This window comes from Ambystoma mexicanum, chromosome 6p (genome assembly GCF_040938575.1).
Source record: "Ambystoma mexicanum isolate Mex_15411 chromosome 6p, UKY_AmexF1_1, whole genome shotgun sequence".
NCBI lineage: Eukaryota > Metazoa > Chordata > Amphibia > Caudata > Ambystomatidae > Ambystoma > Ambystoma mexicanum.
Window position 1 is genome coordinate 1,450,241,702 of NC_090935.1, and position 19,670 is coordinate 1,450,261,371.

Here is a 19,670-nt window from a genome sequence, read left to right on the forward strand (position 1 = left end):
CCAGCTATTGCGTGATTACCGCCACACTCCCCACAGCACCACCGGCTAGTGCCCAGCTGACCTCTTGTTCGGTCGCAAATTACGGACACGCCTGCCGCAGGGACACCGCAGGGAAACAACATACCGGAGGGCGGGGAGATCTGGACCAGAGACGCTGACGAAATGCAGAAAATAAAGATTGCAGCGGATGAGCAGAGAGGGGCTCGAGAGCACGACTTTGAGGAAGGTGACAAAGTGTTAGTACGTCAGACTCAGAGAAGGAAAGAGGGCTCCCGATTTGCACCCGGTCCTCTCACTGCCACGATGGTGAAAGGTACCATGATCACCGCAAAGAATGGTGAACATCGAGAGACCTGTGAAGGTTGCCCAGTCAGAGCAAAGACTAAACCCAGAAGACTCATTGAAGAGATGGCCTAGCTCTTGACTATGTATTTAAAAAAGGAAAATGTTGTCATGTTCATGTTTAAGTTCTAGGCACATCGTCATCTACAAGGCGGGACTAGGGTGGGGGCGGGACATGGGAAGTAGAGGATGTGACGGGGAAGGGAGGGGAAGTCAGTTAGAAATAAAGACGGAGTTCAGACCGGTATCTCCCGTAAGGGGCTCCAGTCATTTCAGCGCAAGCGGTGCACCCTGTTACTGCGTTTACTACGCAGAGGAGTGTGTCCACTCCTCAACAGCCGACAGCACACTGTAGTGTAAAGTGTCAGTCAACAATATTTATCTTTCAGTGACTGACTGAAAGATAACAATCAATGGCTGACACTTTACACTATAGACTGACAGTGAGTGACATTAACTGTCTGTAATGTCACTCACTGTAGTGAGTCTCTGGTCAAGCCCAACTCTGAGGCGCGCCCCAGTACAAGATGGTGGGTGGGTGGCGTGGTGGCAGTTCAGGCAGCGCCTATGCAATCAATTAAGCGCCAGGCTGAGTCTCACATGCACGTGTCTCTACTAGCCCAGCACAGTGCCAGCCTATGAAGCGCAGCACAATGCGCTCAAGGGCTGCCTGTCACCGACATCAATCATGCCGAAAAAATTGTGCCCCCTAGGCGTCCATGGGCATTGGGCAGGGCATTCACTGAGTCCTGTCCCGGCAGAGAAGCACAGCAATGGGGGCACCCAAAAACCTTGCACAGGCCGCTGGTAGATATGGGGCCGGCATTGGGCTCAAGAACATCATTGGGGAAAGATATCATCTGGAGTTCCCCTCTACCCCTCCGTCCCAGAACAGTGATCATTTATTCAATGCCATGTATTCCAATGAAGAGAAATGCAAAGCAAGAACAACTACAGCTACTTCTAACAAAACAATAGTCTGCCTGGTGCTGCCTTCTTGCAGGTGTCAAGGACATACAGACCATTTCTTTTGGATGAAAGGGCATTTGACGGGTTTATGCTCATGCACGTTCTCAAGACCCTAAAATGCTTCATCTCAGGCACATTTTTCTGGATTAGGAAATTACAGAGGATTAATCCCTTAATAATCAAGGGAGACCATCGTGTATCATCAGACCTAAAAGATGCTTGTCTTCATGTTTTTGTACAACCTTGCCACTAGGAATACCTGTGTTCACAGTGGGGAACTGTCATTGTCAACTCTGGACCCTGTCATTCAGGCTGACGTCGGCACCCAGATATTTGAAAAAAATCAAAGCGCTCCTCGTTTATTCCCATCCAATGAGGTTATGGTGTTGTTCCCACAGTTAAATGACTCATTTCCTTACTGTGCTGAGCAAACAACTCCCCAGAGTGGTAGAGGTTCTACAGTGGAACTGGTTACTCATCAATTGAGAGAAGCCCTACCTGACCTCCTCTACATAGTAACATGACTCAGAATGGAACTGTGTCAGGTCGCTCTACCAGAGGTGTCAGCATTTTTGCTCAGATTGGCTGTACAATCCCTGCTGGTCCCTCTAGCAGCTCCAATGAATGCTTGGTTCCGTATCCAGGCCCTCATGCCGGTCTCAGGTTTGAGGTACCATGGGCTCAATTTCATCTTTACGTCTTCTGCACCCCGCTCCATACTCATTGGGAACTTCAGAGCTAGGACCCTGGTGCCAGTGACTCAGAAAGTGAAAAACAACCTGGTCTGGTGGATGAATCCAATCAACCTGGACCAATGGATCCCATTTCCCTCCCCTCCCCAGACGGTTCTCATGAGAGATGCCAGTCTGTGGTGATAGAGTATGGCACTGGAAGCAGAAGAGATTCAGAAATGTTGGACAGTGTGGTACAGAACCCATTCTTCCAACAATAGGGAATTGATGGGAATTTACAGGGCCCTGATAGTAGGTTGGGCAATTCTTGTCATGACAGATGATACAGTGAAAGTCTCCCGCGCAAGGGCTTTGTCCTTACTGGTTCTGCTGTTAGGGTGTTGGGCAAACATGTTTCTAGTGTCACTGTCAGTGGTCCATATTTGAGTGGTGGACAACATCCGAGAAGGCAGGCTACTTCCATCTTCCCAAAATCTGTCCCCTCTTCCAAGTCTGTTCAGAGAGATCTACCAGAGGTTGGGGTCTCTTTGCTTTAACGGGGAAAATGTATCTTTCGGTGCTTTCCTCTATGGAAGTAGATCCTCTGCCATGTGGCTAGGATGCACTGAAAATCCCTTGGCAGAGAGTATACACCTTTCTTTTAATTCCCAGGCTCCCAAGGGTTCAGGACCAAGGTTTTGAGATGCTTCTGTTAACTACCTTCTACCAAGGTGGGGGTGGTTTCCCTTCCTGAATCAGATGGCTCTCCCCATGCCCTTCTTGGATACTACCTTGACAATCATGGATGACAGAAGAAGGGATGCTCTGATCAGCTGAAATAAAGTTTGTTTTCTTCAATGCCTTATTCCTGTTGGCTATAACCTCAGCCATGACAATGGGGAAATTAGGGATATTGCTTTGTCATGAGCTTTTTTTAATAGCCAAGCGGGAGGTCCTTGTCCTATGACCTTAGTTTTAGTCCTACAACCTTAGTTTTAGTCCTACTGTCCTTTCTACATACCAACGATTAGAAGAAGTTATTCTTCCAGCCTTCATTTTGACTCCCTCCTGAGCTGAGCAGTTTCTCCATTTGTTGGCTGTCCAGAGAGCAGTTTAAAGCCTCATTTTAAATGAGACTGACAATAAATTTGAGAATAAGAAAGCAAGGGGAATGCTTTATGCCGCCTTGATTTCCTTCTCCCCCCACCCTATTTTGATGTAGGACAAGGCAGAGGAGGCACACAGGGTGCAGTTAGGATGGATCTCTGCCCTGCAGTCCTCCTCCTGTCACTGCATTCCATGTTAAGCCTACATGAACATGGATTTGGCTTTTGTTTTGCACCTGCTCAAAACCAGGAAGATTTCCCAGGAGTCCATTAGTACCCATCACCTGCAAAGCAAATTGCACCCAGCATTTACATTTTCACACAATGGAGGCAAAAATTAAAGAATAAAAGCGAGTTTGCCTCACTTTCACTCTTTCCTTCCCCACTCAGCTATGCACATGTTTAAAATTTCATGCAGTGCCCAAAATCACAGAAGTGTAAACGTCAGTAGTTCCCCTGCATACAATTAACATTTGATTTAAAAGGACCCCGAACGTATATTTGTACCGATCATCATGCTTCAGAAAATACCAAAACCTCTTTTCCACCTTTAGAATAGTTAGGCAGGGGAACGAGGTCTCACCGCTAAGAATTCCGAGTATGGCAGTCTGGAAATAAGGGTGACGGTAGCCACATACATATATAATATGAGAAGGCCGGTTTTTAGGCCCCTTCCGGCATGTCTCCCACTGAGGCACTGGAACCGTTATCAATGGTGCCGTTGCTTCAGTGACCCGATTTCCATGGAGTCCTAACCGACTCCATGGATATGGGAATTTACCCTTTTGCCACCTGTTGTAATATCCCGGTGGCACTGGGAAGTCAGGCGGCGGAAACAGTGCTACGAGGTTGCCGGTAATCCGCCACCTACCGGCGGGTTTTCCAGCAATCCCGTAATGAGGCCCATTGTCTTAGACTGGAGAAATCAATTCTTTACCATGCTCCCTGGCTCACCTTCCCCCACTGAAGAGAATCCAGGGCAGATCCACAGGTCTAAGACGCTTCGGGCAGCCACATGAGCATCCCCTCACATCTTTGTGTCCTACTACAGACTGCGGTTTCTGGAAACTCATGACTGTTTTGGATGGAGGTTCTAGGTTTCATTGATAAGCATCATCCAGGCTCTATGCAAGTACGTTTTTGGATAGTCAATAAAGTCATCAAGTGTAGCAGTAACAAAGTCATCCTTGTGTTTTTGTTTCCAAATGTGTCTGTATATGATGGTTATTCACCCTTTGCTGCAATAATGGGTTATGCATTTATTACTTGGGGTAATCTACATTAGAAGTAGTCCTACTCCTTTTTGTCACAGCCATTGTACCCCCTCACACCCTGGATGGGGCTTCAGTCATTGATGGGGTTTGGGATATCAACAGAAGATGTGCAGAGCTAACATGACTATTTCAGGTAAGGGTGTAAGAAGGAAAGGTCTGTTCATCAAGGGGTGTCTGGGCTTTGCACGAGTTGGGGCGAGGGTAAGGAGGGGGCTTGTTTTTTGTTAAGCCAGGCAAATGTTCAGTCTGTCGTGGTGGGATTCATCTCATGAGTATGGGCTTTGATGAGGAAGAGCTGGATTAGGCTTAATGAAGTATACCCCAGGTAATCGAGGCCTCTTTGCTCTTAAAATTTGAATTCCTTTTTACTTTTATCAGCTCTACCGGTAAGAAAGAAGTCCTGCTCACTATTCCAGATACCATCACTGAGTGGAAAGCCGGCATGTTCTGCACGGCCAAGGATGTCGGCTTTGGGCTCTCTCCGACTGTGTCCCTGACGGTGTTACAGCCATTCTTCCTGGAGCTCACTCTTCCATACTCGGTTGTCCGCAGCGAGGTATTCATACTCAAGGCCACCGTGTTCAACTACCTCTCCAAGTGCATCAGGGTGAGTCAGTGGAAACAATACTTATGCTAACTTATAAATGCATGATGTAAAATATACAACAACAAGCATGCCCTATACCCTGTGAGGATATTATAAGTCACCTTGGAATTTGGTACCATGAGGATGTATGACAAATATGTTATAGGGGCAGAGTTCCGAGATGATTTATAATATGACGACATTGTACTACATGCATCCAGAACATTGTTTCACACATCCAAATGGATAGAGGCCCATCTCGAGACTTTCATCACCACAGCCATGACTATGAACCCGACTAACGCTTTCTGCAGGGAAGGATGCCCTACCATGATTGTCTACAACAACAGAGTCAAGTGCGCCTTCGCGATAAATGCTTAAATTCCTTTAGAAAAATTGTATCAAGCACAATGAAGCAGCATTTTACCATCAACGGGTAAACGTACTATCGGAATGCTCCAGCAGAATGCTAAAGGACCCACTACAGCAGGCTAGGGCAGCAAACGTTGACTGTAATTGATGCGGTCAACTTGTATTAGCCACTTATACAGTGGATATCAACTCACTGTGCCAAGCTCAACCCTGCATGGGCTGACTCAAATACATCTGAGTCATTTGTGCATATTTCCAGTGGACAGCAAATGGTAAAACAAATACAAAACAAACAAATGAAGTCCTTTAACTGCTGTAGGGCACAGACACGTCGAGTTTGGTGACTAAGTTAAAGTCAGACTTCCTCAAAAGAATAAATACACCCATGACGGTCATTGAAACACATAAAACACATACAAATCTAATTGTCATAAAAAGGGGGACAGTTTGAAATATATGCAAAGTTGCACTGTATCAGAAAGTGACGCAACAGAACATCAGTAAATTAACTCAAATAAAAGCTCACATCACAGAGGTTCTCCAAGAATTCAACAATACCGTAGACAACTGCCAAAGCAAGGGACTCACACCATAAAGTGCATAGAATTCAGATTTTCAACACTAACGTTTGTGAGTTAGGCATGGTATCAAAAGGTAGACACAGGCACAAGGAAGCGAGTTTGTTAACTTGAAAAGGGTTTGGAGACTTCATAACTGGCCCTATTTCTAAATGGGAGTAGTCTCAACCATTAAACTAAGTCAAAAGGTAGTGTCAGATAAAATAATAAAGATGTCTATGCCAAACCTATGCTTGCCCTCATTTTCTTCTAAAACAATAATGTGTATGGGATTGAATCAAAATAGTGAGTCAAAATAATATCAGGATGGCAATGGAGCTGTGTTAGGCAGAATTATATGCAGTACCCTTTGGGAACACCACACACAATTAAGACTACAAGTGACAGTACAAATTCACCTTTGGTACAAGCATGTACTACACAGTTAAAGTGGTAGCAGTGGCTGAGCAGCCAGACCTATCTCAAGAGTAAGTGAGCAGTATCAAATAGTTACACAAAGGACAGCAATTACTATGATTCAGGCGAACACTGACTCAAGGTTTTCAAGTAAAGCAATATACATTTATTTCACTCTTCAGTTGTATAACATTTCACTATTATTAGCAGTTTAAAAAACACACTCTTAATACACCACACAACTCCCAATAAGTTCCAGACAAGTTAAGCTCACAAAATGAAGTGGGAGCAAAATGGCCCTCCAGCAATTTAAAAGGGAGGGAAAGACAAAATTAATACAAATTGAACCACACCAACAGGTAAGTACTCAGGGCAAATTGACAAGAGGAACTACAATGATTGAATCAGGTAGAAAGGCTTAGGGCCAAAGTCACTAGGTCAAAAGTCTTTTGCTCAAGATCACACGGTTCAGGGTAGTTTGTGGTAAAGTTCGTGCCATGGATTCCGGACGAGGTTGGTTGGCAGAAAAGTTAGTTCAAAGAAAAGAGAAGACAAGGCCTCGGATTGGAGAAAGATTTCAAACACTTTAACCGTGGTTGAATGGAAAGAACAACCGGATTTGCACAGTACCTTAAAACGGAGAGGAAGCTGTAGCTGAGGCGGACGTTCCTGGTAGGTCCTGCAGGCTCACGGTTCCTGAGCAACTGTCAGACTGACAAGAAGTAGGAAGACTGGAGGGTCCTACACTACCCAGGGAAGAAACCAGCAGCAGAGCAAAGCAACAAATAAAAGTGTGCCCCTTAAAACGCAAGCAGGGTGTGACCTTCCTGGCTATCCGGCTCACTGTAGCTCTGAACAGCGAATTCGACCAGAGGAGGGGTCCTGGCTTAAAGTTTGGGTGAACTGGTTGGTTCCACCAGCTCAAGGGAAGAAGTTTCCTGGAGGATCTTCTCTGTCGTCGGATTCTGAAGATTCAGACCTGCAGCAGGGCTTCACCGGGCGGTTCACTCGTTGTAAGGGTCCTCTTCCATCAGCTCCTCGTTGGTTCTTTCGTCCCAGTGGCGACTCTGCTCTTCCAGTCCCAGAGACCTGCTTTTTATGCAGTTTTCCCCCATTCATACAGCCTGGCTGTCAATCACACAGCAGGGTGGCTGTCCTGGCAAGGACAGTCACCCAGCCAATCAAGCAGGAGTGCGACTTGGGTTACCAAGGGAACCCATGGCAGGGGTACTAAGACCACTCGCTCACATCCTGCCTACCCAGAATTTCAGGTGCCTTAAGGAGGGCTTCTGTGCAGAAGCCCGCGAAAAGACGGCGAACAAAGGGACCAAACCTGGTTTGGCTCGCAGAGTAAAACAAGAGAAAGACATTTACAAAAAAGAAATGGCGAATAAACCCAGCCAGAACCGTAATAAAATATATATGGTCAAGCGGGTTTATGTTTGAGGCTAATATAATAGCCTAAACCAATAACATGGTTATATAAGATAACCGCGGTATACAAAATAGGGTAGTTACCACTGCCACCAGCCAAGTCTTAATGTAAAGGGAGCGAAACAATGCTCCAAGAGACACAGAAAAAAAGGGATAAGAAGTAACCCTTTCCAATACTCCATATAAGATGGGGTGTACTGGGTCTGTGGTTTAAAGTGACTAACAAAGTTAATGGCAACTTTATATTTCCTGGGGGACAGCAGTCAGCCCCAGAAAATGGAGTCAGTGGGAAGTCTCAAAGACAACCCTGTGTCACTGCATAGAAGGTGCTGTGTAAAACACATGATAAAATTATGCTATGGAGTAGGTGAGGCTCCATTGCCCAAGATCACACAAAAGTAGAAATACACACAGCAAAACACATGTAAGAGTGGGAGAAAGGCTCACACTCTTACCAGGTGAAAAAATAAACCCTAGAAATCCAGCAAAGCTGCTGAGGGACTCATTAGGTAAGGGAAATCAGCCATTTATGAGAATTCTCCCTAACAAGATGTCCCACAGCCCCTTTGCCCCAGCTTAAGTTACTTGGGCTTCAACAACGTTCCTTTTCTCAGGAATTTCACAGTTCACAATATTTTACTTTCACAAGGCTCTCTTGCTCTGGTTTCATCAGGGGTTTCCTTCCCTGACAATTCCAACAACTTGACAGTTCAATGGTTTCTCTTCACATCAGATTCTCTTGTTCAGAAACACCTGAACAGTTCAACAGTTCCTAGCAACTCAACAGCTCTTCATATCAGAGACTTTCAACAGTGCACAGTTTTACTCACCCCTGTGCAGGACCACTCTGATACCTTGGCTTCATGGAATCGTGCTCCCAGCAATCTATCGCTTTTATCACAGTTCACAAACAGGGTTGTGCCCCAGGCACTCTTTAGCTTCTTTACTTTTTGACAAAAAAGGTCGTGCCCCAGGCACGCTTTAGCTTCTTTCAGGGGGTTTCGACTTGCCCTTCCTGTCTCGCGCAGCTCCCCTCTCATACTTTCTATTTTTCTCCTACTTTGAGCTTTGCACAGCTCCCTGCACTTTCGGAGAGTGATTCAATTTCAATAGAGTCTTTCAACAACGTATAAACGTACACGCGGCCACTCAGTTACTTGGTTTCCTTCTCTTTGACAATTATCGCTTTCACATTACAGTTCACAATGGACAATCGAAGCGTTCTCTTCAGCGCGACTTTCATCCTATGCTTGTCCTTCAATTGCAACAAATGATCTCTCACGCTTTATGTCTTTCACCAACCGGGCTCCCATCTCACTTTGTGCTCACCGGTTGTGATTACTTTAGCGCAGCTTTTGCGGTTATGTCGTGTTGGGGATCAATGGCTCCTCGCCTGCCCCTCAGACACTCCTGGGCTGCCTCGCTGGCCCAGGGAAACAAGCACCTCTTCAAGGACTTCCCTTCAGAGATCACCATACCACGCAATCCCCTTCTGGCTCCTTGGAGACATGGCTCGCTCGTCACGCCTTCTGCAGCCTTCTCAAATCACAGGCTATCAGTGTCTCAGCGCTCTGTTCTCCGACAGCAGATCTTAGGGTGCTCAGGCTTTCCCAGTTGCCTGTTAGCTCGTTCTCTGACTCTGGTTACTTCTTAGGCTCCAACTCATTATGCGTTTTTCTTGCAGCTACTCCTTTTATACAACTGTGGAGTATTAGCAGGCTTCAGGTGGATACAATCTTCACCCAGTGCCTGACTTTGCCTGACCTTGTTAGTGGGACATTCATGAAAATAGTAGAGTGCATCTGAATGTAGTTTTGTCGTTTTAATGGCACAGTGAAATTTTGGAAAGGAAAGAGTATACTGGTGAAAAGCTCTTCTTCCTCGTCTCACCCATTTCGTCAAAGGAAAGGGTAAACTGGGTGTCTGGGGACTTGTAGTATCCCATGAAAGTCGAGGATATTTCAGGAAGGTTAGAAAAGGGGGAATAGACAAGATGTTGTGGACAAATGGGTGATGTATTTAATTCTCCTCGCCTGGCTTTATTTTTATCATGATGGTTGGGATGATATGTCACGGATGGCACTCTGTTAAGAGTGGCACAGGACACCCAGGAAGGGTTTGGGTGGTTGTACCGAAGTAAGGTGGACAGATAAGTACACACACAGCTGAAAGAAAAGAGAACGAGGAGTAGGCAAGTGTAGCAAGGAAATAAGGTACAGAATGCATTCCCTCTTGGAGTGTATGCAGATATAGGAAAAGAGTATTCCACGGACCTTAGGAAAACTCTAGCCTTCTGCACAGTTTGCTATAACAGAGGCCCACGCTGTTTGCTCATGGCTTGGAACAACAGCTATGGGTGTCTGTAGCGCAGAAACGAGACAAGGGAAGGGGCAGAGGTTGCCTGACGGAAACCAACAGACAAGCTCTGTACAAAGGGGTCTACAAACAGTACAAGAGAAGACACTAACAGACAAATCCAGGGAAAAGGAAGTCGATAAGCAAACTAGCAGAAGGAAATGAAGGGAAAGCCGTATAACAGGATTGGATAGGGATAAAGAACAGAGGGTTGAAAACAAGGAAGAAAGCAAGGGAGCAGCAGTCAGGAAACAGGGGGACTGCAATAACTGAAAGTAAATAATGAAGGTAAACTGTTGTGGATAGCAGAGGACGGTAGGGTACAAGGTTGAAAGCTCAGAGAAGCAGGGAAGCAATGAGCAAGCCCAAAAGGAGCAGGGCTGTAAGGAAGGAAGCCCAGAGGGAAAGGACTTAGGGCAGCGGAGCGTGATCGGCTGCAAGGCAGGAGCCTGGAAGGCAATGGCAGAAGGTAGCAGCGGAGCGTGATCGGCTGCAAGGCAGGAGCCTGGAAGGCAAGGGCGGAAGGTAGCAGCGGAGCGTGATCGGCTGCAAGGCTGGAGCCTGTAAGGCAAGACGGAAGGTAGCAGCGGAGCGTGATCGGCTGCAAGGCAGGATCCTGGAAGGCAAGGGCGGAAGGTAGCAGCGGAGCGTGATCGGCTGCAAGGCAGGAGCCTGGAAGGCAATGGCGGAAGGTAGCAGCGGAGTGTGATCGGCTGCAAAGCAGGAGCCTGGAAGGCAAAGACGGAAGATAGCAGCGGAGCGTGATCGGCTGCAAGGCTGGAGCCTGGAAGGCACTGGATCCAAAGCAGGGGTAAGGAGGAACCGCATACAAAGATCCGTAGCTCGAAGCAAAAAGGTGTAGGGAGGACTCTTAATGCAAGAGACTGAGCCCCTGCAGGCAGCAGCTTTTAAACCGCCCTGCCCAGCACAGGGGCAGGCTTATTGGTCGCACCTGGATCAGCACGCCTGCATACAATCTGCCTCCTCCCTCTCTGTTCCTGAGCTGGTGGGAGCAGAGCTGATCCCTGGGGCTTCTGGGGATTGTAGTTCCGATGATGACCATTATGAATAGCCAGGAATGGATGGTTATAGCCAAGTGCATTGTGGTAAGTGTAGTTTGTTGGAAAAAATAGAAAAGCACCAAAGTCTCGCAAATGGGAAATAAGGTCCATATTGATCGCCAATGTATGCGCCCATGGCGCAGGCATGACATGATAATGGAATTATGGTTTTGCCCCTTTCTTTCTTTTACCCTCTTCAGATAAGAATAGCAAGGAATGTAATGATTGGTTCTTGCAACAATTCGGGACATCTGAAGGAGGGGAGGTTAGGTTAGGGTTAGTGTCAGGAAAAAAGGTTGACAACTTTGTTTTTAGATTTTCTTATTTATTTTTTTTCCTTTTTCCTTGATACAGGTTTGGAGTTTCCCTATGTTTTAAGGGATAGATATCTGAATACCCTACAAAAGCTTCAAAGAGATAGTTATCTATTTCCTTGGGAATTGTGGAATACCATGTCTCACCTAGGGTACTCTCCTGAGTGCAACCCGAGATTCCCCTACCCAGGTGATCCTCCCTCGCTCGGTCGTCCACCCCCAGGGTTGGGGTCCAAAAGAAACGCCCCTCCCCTGGCCACCTGAATAGAGGATTCTCGGGGTCTACATGGGAGAATACCCCTAGGTTTCCCACACGTTATAGAAAGTCATAATTCTATTAAAGACACAGAGGCAAAGGATTATGCTTTACTCAAAACTTAACTTCTCGAGCAGCATAGTAAAAGTATAACAAGATATCAAAAACCAAAATGAAAAACTACAAACCCCAATAAATGTGAGTCTTTGGTAGTCCTTAAATAATTGGTGTGGACTGACACATGATCCCATTAACCAATCAGTTGCCCCTTCATGTCCTTAAACACTCTAACCCCTGTCACTTCCTCCTCTTCCTTTCGCTGATCGATGACTCAACTTTTGCATCCCAAACGGTTAATGCCAACTCAAGATTTCCTTCCACTCACTCCTCATGAACCTGCTGGTTTACTCTCTGTATCTGCACCTACAACACCTACAACACAAACAATGTCTTAAGAAATGATCTACTCTGGGTGTGCAATCGGGCAATCAGGCCAACATATTACATTACAGTATTTCACATAATGAACAGACAGCACATACAATTATGACAATATAAACGATTGCCAGGATGGGATAATCCTTTGCCTCAGTGTCTTTAATGGAATTATGACTTTCTATTGCGTTAGTGTTGAAAATCTGAATTCTATGTCAAGACAAGAGGCTCGGATTATGCTTGTTCAAAGCTCACCTACCACCAATGTCGAAATCTGTTCCATTAGTCTGAAATACAAATTCTTAAAAGTCGATTCATTAGACCAGTTGGCTGCATTCACTATATCTATCTATGCAAAGTCTCCTGCCGTCTGGTCCTTGCAGCGGCCGTTCAGCCTGGTGTATACATAAGGACTTGGGTTGCCACGGCAACTTATGTATACACCAGGCTGAACGGCCGGTGCAAGGACCAGACGGCAGGAGACTTTGCTTGACACAGAGGGGGATTTATCCCGTGACATTTTGTGGCCTTTTTGAATTGTAAATCCAGATATGGAAGATAGCTAAGACTAGCCCTGATTTGAAGAAGACACTTATGTGTCGAAACACGTGTTATCTGGAAAGGGCAACCTATTAAACATACATATTTTTCACTCAAAGTACAAAGTGGCGCAGTTTTTAAAGTGTGGAGCTTCGTGTTTAAATGTTTGTGAAGTAGTATAGCATGCGTGGCAATACAATCATCTTCAGCAGGGCCGCCCTCCCTATTATCCCTAGCGGAAGTGTCTTCCCGAAGGTCATGGCCTTCTGAGTCTTATCGAGGGCTGTATTTATGTGGGTCATTGGTATTGTGGTGCACCTCTATCCCAGGGTAGCAGAAAGAGGGCTGTGCCCACGTAAATCCTAGGTCAGGCAACTGGTTTGGGGGGACCCACCTTAGATCGGCCAAGCGAAATAGAGAGGACTTGTCTTTGTTGATAGCTATTCCTGAAAGTCTGGTATACGCATCTATTGCTTCCAGTAAGCATGATAGGTGCACCCACGGGTTCCCCACGAAGAGCAGCATGTCGTCTGCATATAACGAGGTTTGGTGTATAACCCCATCTATGTCTATCCCAGTATCCCCATATTCGGCCCTAAGGAAAACCGCCAGCAACTTGAGGGCCAGTATATACAAAATCGGAGACAGTGGGCATCCTTGCTTTGTGCCTCTATAAATCCTCCATACCTCCAAAATATGTCTCCCAGTCCTCACTCTCACTCTGGTATTTTTATAAAGCAGCCTGACTCAACAGAGGAACCCCTCCCCTATTCCAAATTGGGCAAGGACACTCGATAGCCACTCCCAATTCACAGAGTCGAAAGCTTTAACAGCGTCTAGTGACGCTATGGCGCATTCACCCCGTCTATGGTTCGTCTGGTCCACCACATGTTGGAGTCTCCGCAGATTCCACATTGTGTTCCTTACCGGGACATAGCCGGTTTGGTCCGGGTGGATTAGCGTGGGTATCACCTGTTTAAGCCGGTTGGCGAGCACTGCTGTAAGGATTTTGGAATCTTGGTTAATCAGGGAGATCGGCTTATAGGAGGCACATTCCAGTGGCGATTTCCCTCGTTTGAGGATAGGTATAATGACCAATTTCGACATGCTGTCTGCCAACTGCCCCTTCTCGTACACCTTTTGACATGTTTCCAACAGTCTTGGTGCTAAGGTGCCCTTGTATTCCTTATAAAATTCACCTGGGAGCCCATTGGCTCCCGGGGCTTTGCCAGATGGGAGCTCAGTAATTGCGGTCTCTAGTTCTTCAACCGTGAGGGGAGCCTCAAGTATTTGGACCTGCTCTTCCGCTACCTTCGGTTGTCTGATCTCTGCCAGGGCATCAGCTATATCGCCTGTTACCACCGCTGGGTTGGGAGCATACAATTTTATTTCCTCTTGGGTCCTGACCTCCACCCCTGCTTCGTCTCTTATCGCATTAATAGGGTCTTTCCTGTTCTCCTGCTTAGTGAGTCAGGCCAGGAGCCTGCTAGGCTTGCCCCCCTCTGCGTGCAGTCTCTGTATGTACTTCCCATGATCCAACCTCCCCAGTCTCTCTCAGATTGCGACAAATCTTAGTCTCAACGTCGTAAGTTCCCCAGGTTCCTCCCCAGTTATACCCGCTTGGCGTTTGGCTAATTCTATCTCCCTTTCCACCTCCCCAAGATCCCCCTGGGCACTTCCTCTTAATCCCCCCCGTTCTCCCTATCGCCGCCTCAATTATCACTACTTTAAATGCATCCCAGGTCACACCGGTACTCTCTACGCTTGCCACGTTGTGCTCAAAGTAATCTTCTATCGTGTCTTGCATATATTCCTGGAACTCGTCCTCCTTCAATGCCTCCGCCCTTAGCCGCCACGTTGGTATAGGGGCCTTCCTATAAGTATGTGTCCATGTTGCTATCAATGGTGCATGGTCTGATAGTGTTCTTGCCTTAACGTTTATCCCTGTGAATTCCCTCAGAGATTCAGTGCCCGTGAATAAGTAATCTATGCGTGTGAATTTCCCATGGGGGGATCTGTAGTGCGTATACCCTCTCCGTTGTCCTTGTACCTTCCTCAAGACATCCGCCAGGTGCATTTGGTTCAGGATCATCTTTAGGGCCTTTGCTGGCGGTGCTGGTTTCCTGTACTTGTCATCAGATCTGTCCAGAAGAGGGTCCAGGGTGCAGTTAAAGTCGCCTGCCCAGATGAACATCGCCTCCATGTATTGGGCCAGTTTGGGTGCAATTTTCCCGAAGAACTGTTGTGTCATGGTTTGGGGAGTATGTGTTTATCAAGCATATTTCCTTGTTCTCCAGCATTCCATGTACTATCGCAAGTCTGCCTTCCGGGTCGCTTTTTTTTGCTTTTTCAATTGAAATGGGATCCCCGGGGCGACCCATATCAACACTCCCCTGGCATAGCTGGGATATGTCAAGCCTTACATTTGGCCACCCCCATTTCTTGGCCACTTTGGTTTGATTCTCAGGCTTTAAGTGAGTCTCTTGTAACAGAGCCATTTTGACCTTCATCCTGTTCAGCCAGGCGTATACTCTGAGTCTCTTCACGTAAGCGCTGAGTCCTCTGACTTTTCACGTTACAATGGTTACCTCATCCAGACCCATTTTTGTGGTGTGCCCTGTGGGCCGGCCCCTCCCCTATCCTTCTGCGAGCCTGCCTGCCTGTTTCTCCTTACTCTGGCCCCAGTCCATGCTGTCCCACCTCCCCATGGGCTTATGTTCTTCTTCCCCTCAGTAATGTCATTCTGCGCCAATGTCGCCAGGGAACTCAGACTGGGGATATTTTCCCGGGCTTGTTTCATTTGTTCCTCATCAATTCCATCGCCCCTCGCGCCATGCCTTCTACTTCTATATATGCTGCTTCCTCCACTCTTCGTGCCTTTCACCAACCAACCAAACAACTGATAAATTACAACGATTAAACAAACGCCCAGCTACCCTCGCCCTGCTCGGGCCCCACTGCTTCTCTTGCACTGCCCACCGGGGTGGGACCGGCCCGCCGCAACATGATGCCTCAAAACTGACATCTAAACTAATATAACTCTTTGGGGTTTCGTGTCCTGTTGTCAACCTCTGCGGCAACTGAAGCTCATTGCTCCGTTATTCATTTCTTCTGTCTTGCGTAACATCTGTGGTGCCGAAATATTCTACACCCTGTCGTGTTCACCTGTGTCGTCATCGGGCAGGTTTTCCGCATTATTGGTGTTTCTGTGTCTCTGTTGAGGGATACCCTGCTGGTCCATCCATGCATGGGCCTCTTCCGTCATTTCAAAGAAAGATGATCTGCCCTCATGTATCACCTTCAGTTTAGCAGGGTATGGCAGCATCTACCGTATGCCTGGCGCCCTAAGGCGTTCCTTGGTGGGGCCGAAACGCGCCCTTTGTCTCTGAACCATAACTGTGTAGTCTGGATAGATGGTTATTCTGAGGAGTTCCTGTTGATCACCCCACCCGCCTTCTCTTGAAAATGTCAGTATCTTCTCCAGGTCTTTGAAGTTCATGTTCTTAGCGATCATTTATCATGAGGGGGCTACCGGTTGAGGTTTCCTGGTTGTGGCTCTGTGGGCTCTCTCCACCGTGAAGCCTTGGGACAGTGCCCCTGCGCCAATCTCCTGTAACAGCAAAATTTCAACGTAATTCGTGGGATCTCTGCCTTCTTCTCCCTCTGACAGTCTGACAATCCAGATGTTGTTCCCTCTGGCCATTCCTTCTGCATCTTCCGCTCTGTGCTCCAGGATTTTCACTCGTTGTAATACATCCGACATTTGGGTCAGAGAGGTGGCGACGTCGTTGGTTTTCTGTTGTACCTGCTGTTCCGCCGTACACACTCGTTCTGTCAGATTCCGTACATCTTGCCAGAGGAGGCCCATGTCCACCATGATTGTGTCCAGCTTGTTTTCCAAGGACGCCTTCAGGGCCGCTATAGCTTCCAGTATTGGGCCTTCACTTTCACCTCCCATCTCCTGTGCAGAGCTCGTCGAAGCCATATTTGCGTCTGGTGGGGTGGGTTGTCCTTTGTCAGACTTTTTGGTAAAGTAGTCGATGCGGATTTGTTTGCCTCTTCCACCTTTTGATCTATTTGGCATTCTTCTCTTTGAGGCTTTAACCGTCTTCCCCTGCTGTTCCCCCCAGGGCGGCACTGTGGGCTCTGCTTCTGTGAGCTTGCAGGTTTATTTCTGTTTCAGGGTGATATTACCCTCTTCTCATTGATGTGCGTTGGCCCTCCTGGTTACCAGACATTTGGTCGAAAAAAATTGGTCGACTGGACAAATGGTCGAACCAATTTGGTCGAAAACCAAATGGTCAAATGTTTTATTTTTTTATTTTCACCCCTTTTTTTTGGGGGGGTCCCCTCCCAACCCCCTTTTTTTTCTAAAAAAAACTTTTTTTCCCTAAACGAAAACCAAAAAAATACATATATAAATAAAAAAAAATCGACCATTTGGTTTTCGACCAAATTACGTCGACCATTTGTCTTTCGACCAATTTACAGTCGACCACTTGTCTGAACACCGGCCCTCCTATGTGCTTCTGCCCTAGTGTCTCTTCCCGTGCACACAGTTCTTATACGGGAGAGGCAGTGGGTGGATTGTGTCCTCCCGCTTATTTACATTACTACGTGGGCCGTCTGGCTGGTGTTGTGTCCTTTCTCTGCTGCCCTAATGGTCCGTTGCGGGTTTATCCGTTGCTTATGTAAATACGGACAGCTGTGGTTGCAAGGAGTACTCTACCCACTTCTCCTCGGGTCCGGAAGGCTGGTCCCCTCCCCCCCGCTCAGTGTTCCTACCCTCATGTTGCACCTATGTTGGCCTTGTTTATGGGTCTACGTGGGAGGCAAGTGTTTGCCAGGTGTTGGGCAACTTAGTCTGTTGTTAGGTGGCACAGCCTGCCCCAGTATCTGCACTGGCGAACCCAAAGACTGGGCCCCTCTGGTGCAAGTATAATGTTACTGCCTTCAGATTGCACCTATGTTTGGCCTTATTTTATGGTCAGCGTGAGAGGTAAGTATTCGCCAAGTGATATATACCTTAGTCCGATGGATGAGGCCACACAACTTGCCCCGGTGGCAGCACCGGCGAGCTTAAGGGTTGGGCTCACGCAAGTGTCGAGTTACTGCACACTTCCCTTGTTTTTGATCTGCTGACCTGTCCGAAAGGGCTCAGTCTTCAGATTCACCCCCTTGCTCTGCCTCTTGTTATCTGGCTCTGCGGATGGGTTGTGTTCTCCCACGTCAACCAATCTTTACCTTCTCAGTACTACACGCTCAGCAGCTCCTCGCGGGCTCCCCTTCTCTTTCCCACTCCGTGGTGAAGGTCCTTACCCTGCTTGGCCTGATCCCCTGCGCCTCAGAGTATCTCGCGCGTCTGCACCTTTGAGCTGGTGCAGTCGCATAGCACTCCAACGTGGTGCTTGGAGCCCCGGACTAGCCTGCGGTACAGTCTTGTCCTTAATGGGCAGGGGAGAGGCGGTCCAGCAAAAACCAGCCACGCCCTCAGGTCTCATTCAGGCCCAGTTTCCGCCGCTGTATGCCCGACAGGAATTGGCAACCCCCCGATGTCACCCAGGGTGATCACTATAGGCTTCCGGTACTCCCCGCAGGGGGATGGAATTACGCGAGTCGTGTTGTACCCATCACGCCTCGAGTGTCAAGGCTGCACGGGTTCTCCAACCAGGCACTAGGTCACTGCTCTGCTATTTCGATGAGGCAGCCGCTGGGCAGTCTCCTGGAGCCTGATGCAACGTTCCCCGTCTGTCCGTTGATCGATGCCTCTCTCCACAATCTGTGTTTATCCCGCACTGTGCACTGCACACGCCTCCCAGGCAGTCCGGGTGCTCCGTGGATGACCGGAGCTCCCTTGGTAACCGCCGACTCCGTGTTGCGGGTCGGACGCCTCCTGCTGGGGTAGCCGTCCCCCGGGATCTCTTCTTCGCTGCCCGCTGTATCACTGGGTCATCCTCAGGTCCTCAGCCACACAGGATCCTCCGAGCGCCTCTCTGCCTCGATCCCCCATTTTAAGATCGGCAGTGCGAGTCCACCTTGCTCTTCTCTGTCGTGTTTAGACTCGCCCAGGTCCTGATTCGAGGCGTGAATCTTCCTCAGTGTGCTCTGGTACTTCCTGGACCCTCACATCTTATGTCGGTTACAATTACAGCGGGTCTCACCAGTTTTAGCTGTTTTAATGACAGGATCTCAACGGAGCTCCGAAGTCAGCTGCCTGCTACATGGCCGCCAAGCCACGCCCCCACCTTTCACAGTTCGTTCTCGTCTTTCTCCTCCTCATAAAGGCGAGTACCTACAGTAGCCCTCTGGACATCAAAATATAATCTATAGCTACACTACCCAAATTCACAATGCCCATCCCCTTTCATTCACCTGCAACCTGCTCACATGCATCTATCCTCCTGATCAACTCTGCACCATAAAGTACTCGCTACTGGCTATCCAACCACTCCCAGAGTCCATAAAATGAATTTGTTCTCTACCCAAAGGTCTGTAAAGTAAGCCTGTTAACATCCTTACAGCACACCGTTTCTTTGTCCGGTTCCAGGCCTGAGGCACCACCCCATTCATAAATCTGTACACTGTACTGCAACCATCACTCGCACACAATAGCCTTGCTGTCCCAACCCTAACCTTATAGAGCTTCCCATTCCCCATGATACACAACCACATATTCTCTACACTGTACTATGCCTACTGCTTCGCAGCTGGAGAGAACAATTAACTTTGTTCACCCCTCCTTCCAAATGCCCAAAGCAGTGAACACAAATCCCTAGATAGTCTGTAATGAATGTGATCCCATATTCCATTTTCCATACTACACCCCTAGCCTTCCAATACCAGCATGCCCTACACAGTTTAAGACAATATTCCATTCCACATATCCTCACATCCCACCTACCGCTCATTCATGCTTTGCATGTCTGGTTTACACTTCAGGGTTACATTTTCAAATTATTTATTTATTTGTTTGTTTATATT

The 19,670-nt window shown here is 47.6% G+C and overlaps 1 protein-coding gene across 1 annotated transcript in view; it reads left to right on the forward strand.

Annotated features, from left to right (window-relative positions):
* The window catches only part of LOC138510506 (alpha-2-macroglobulin-like), a 1,041,624-nt gene that overhangs the window by 623,400 nt on the left and 398,554 nt on the right, over nt 1-19,670 (forward strand). The window contains exon 19 of the mRNA XM_069626208.1: nt 4,741-4,969. Coding sequence (XP_069482309.1) covers nt 4,741-4,969 — 229 coding nt within the window. The remainder of the gene's footprint in view (nt 1-4,740; nt 4,970-19,670) is intronic.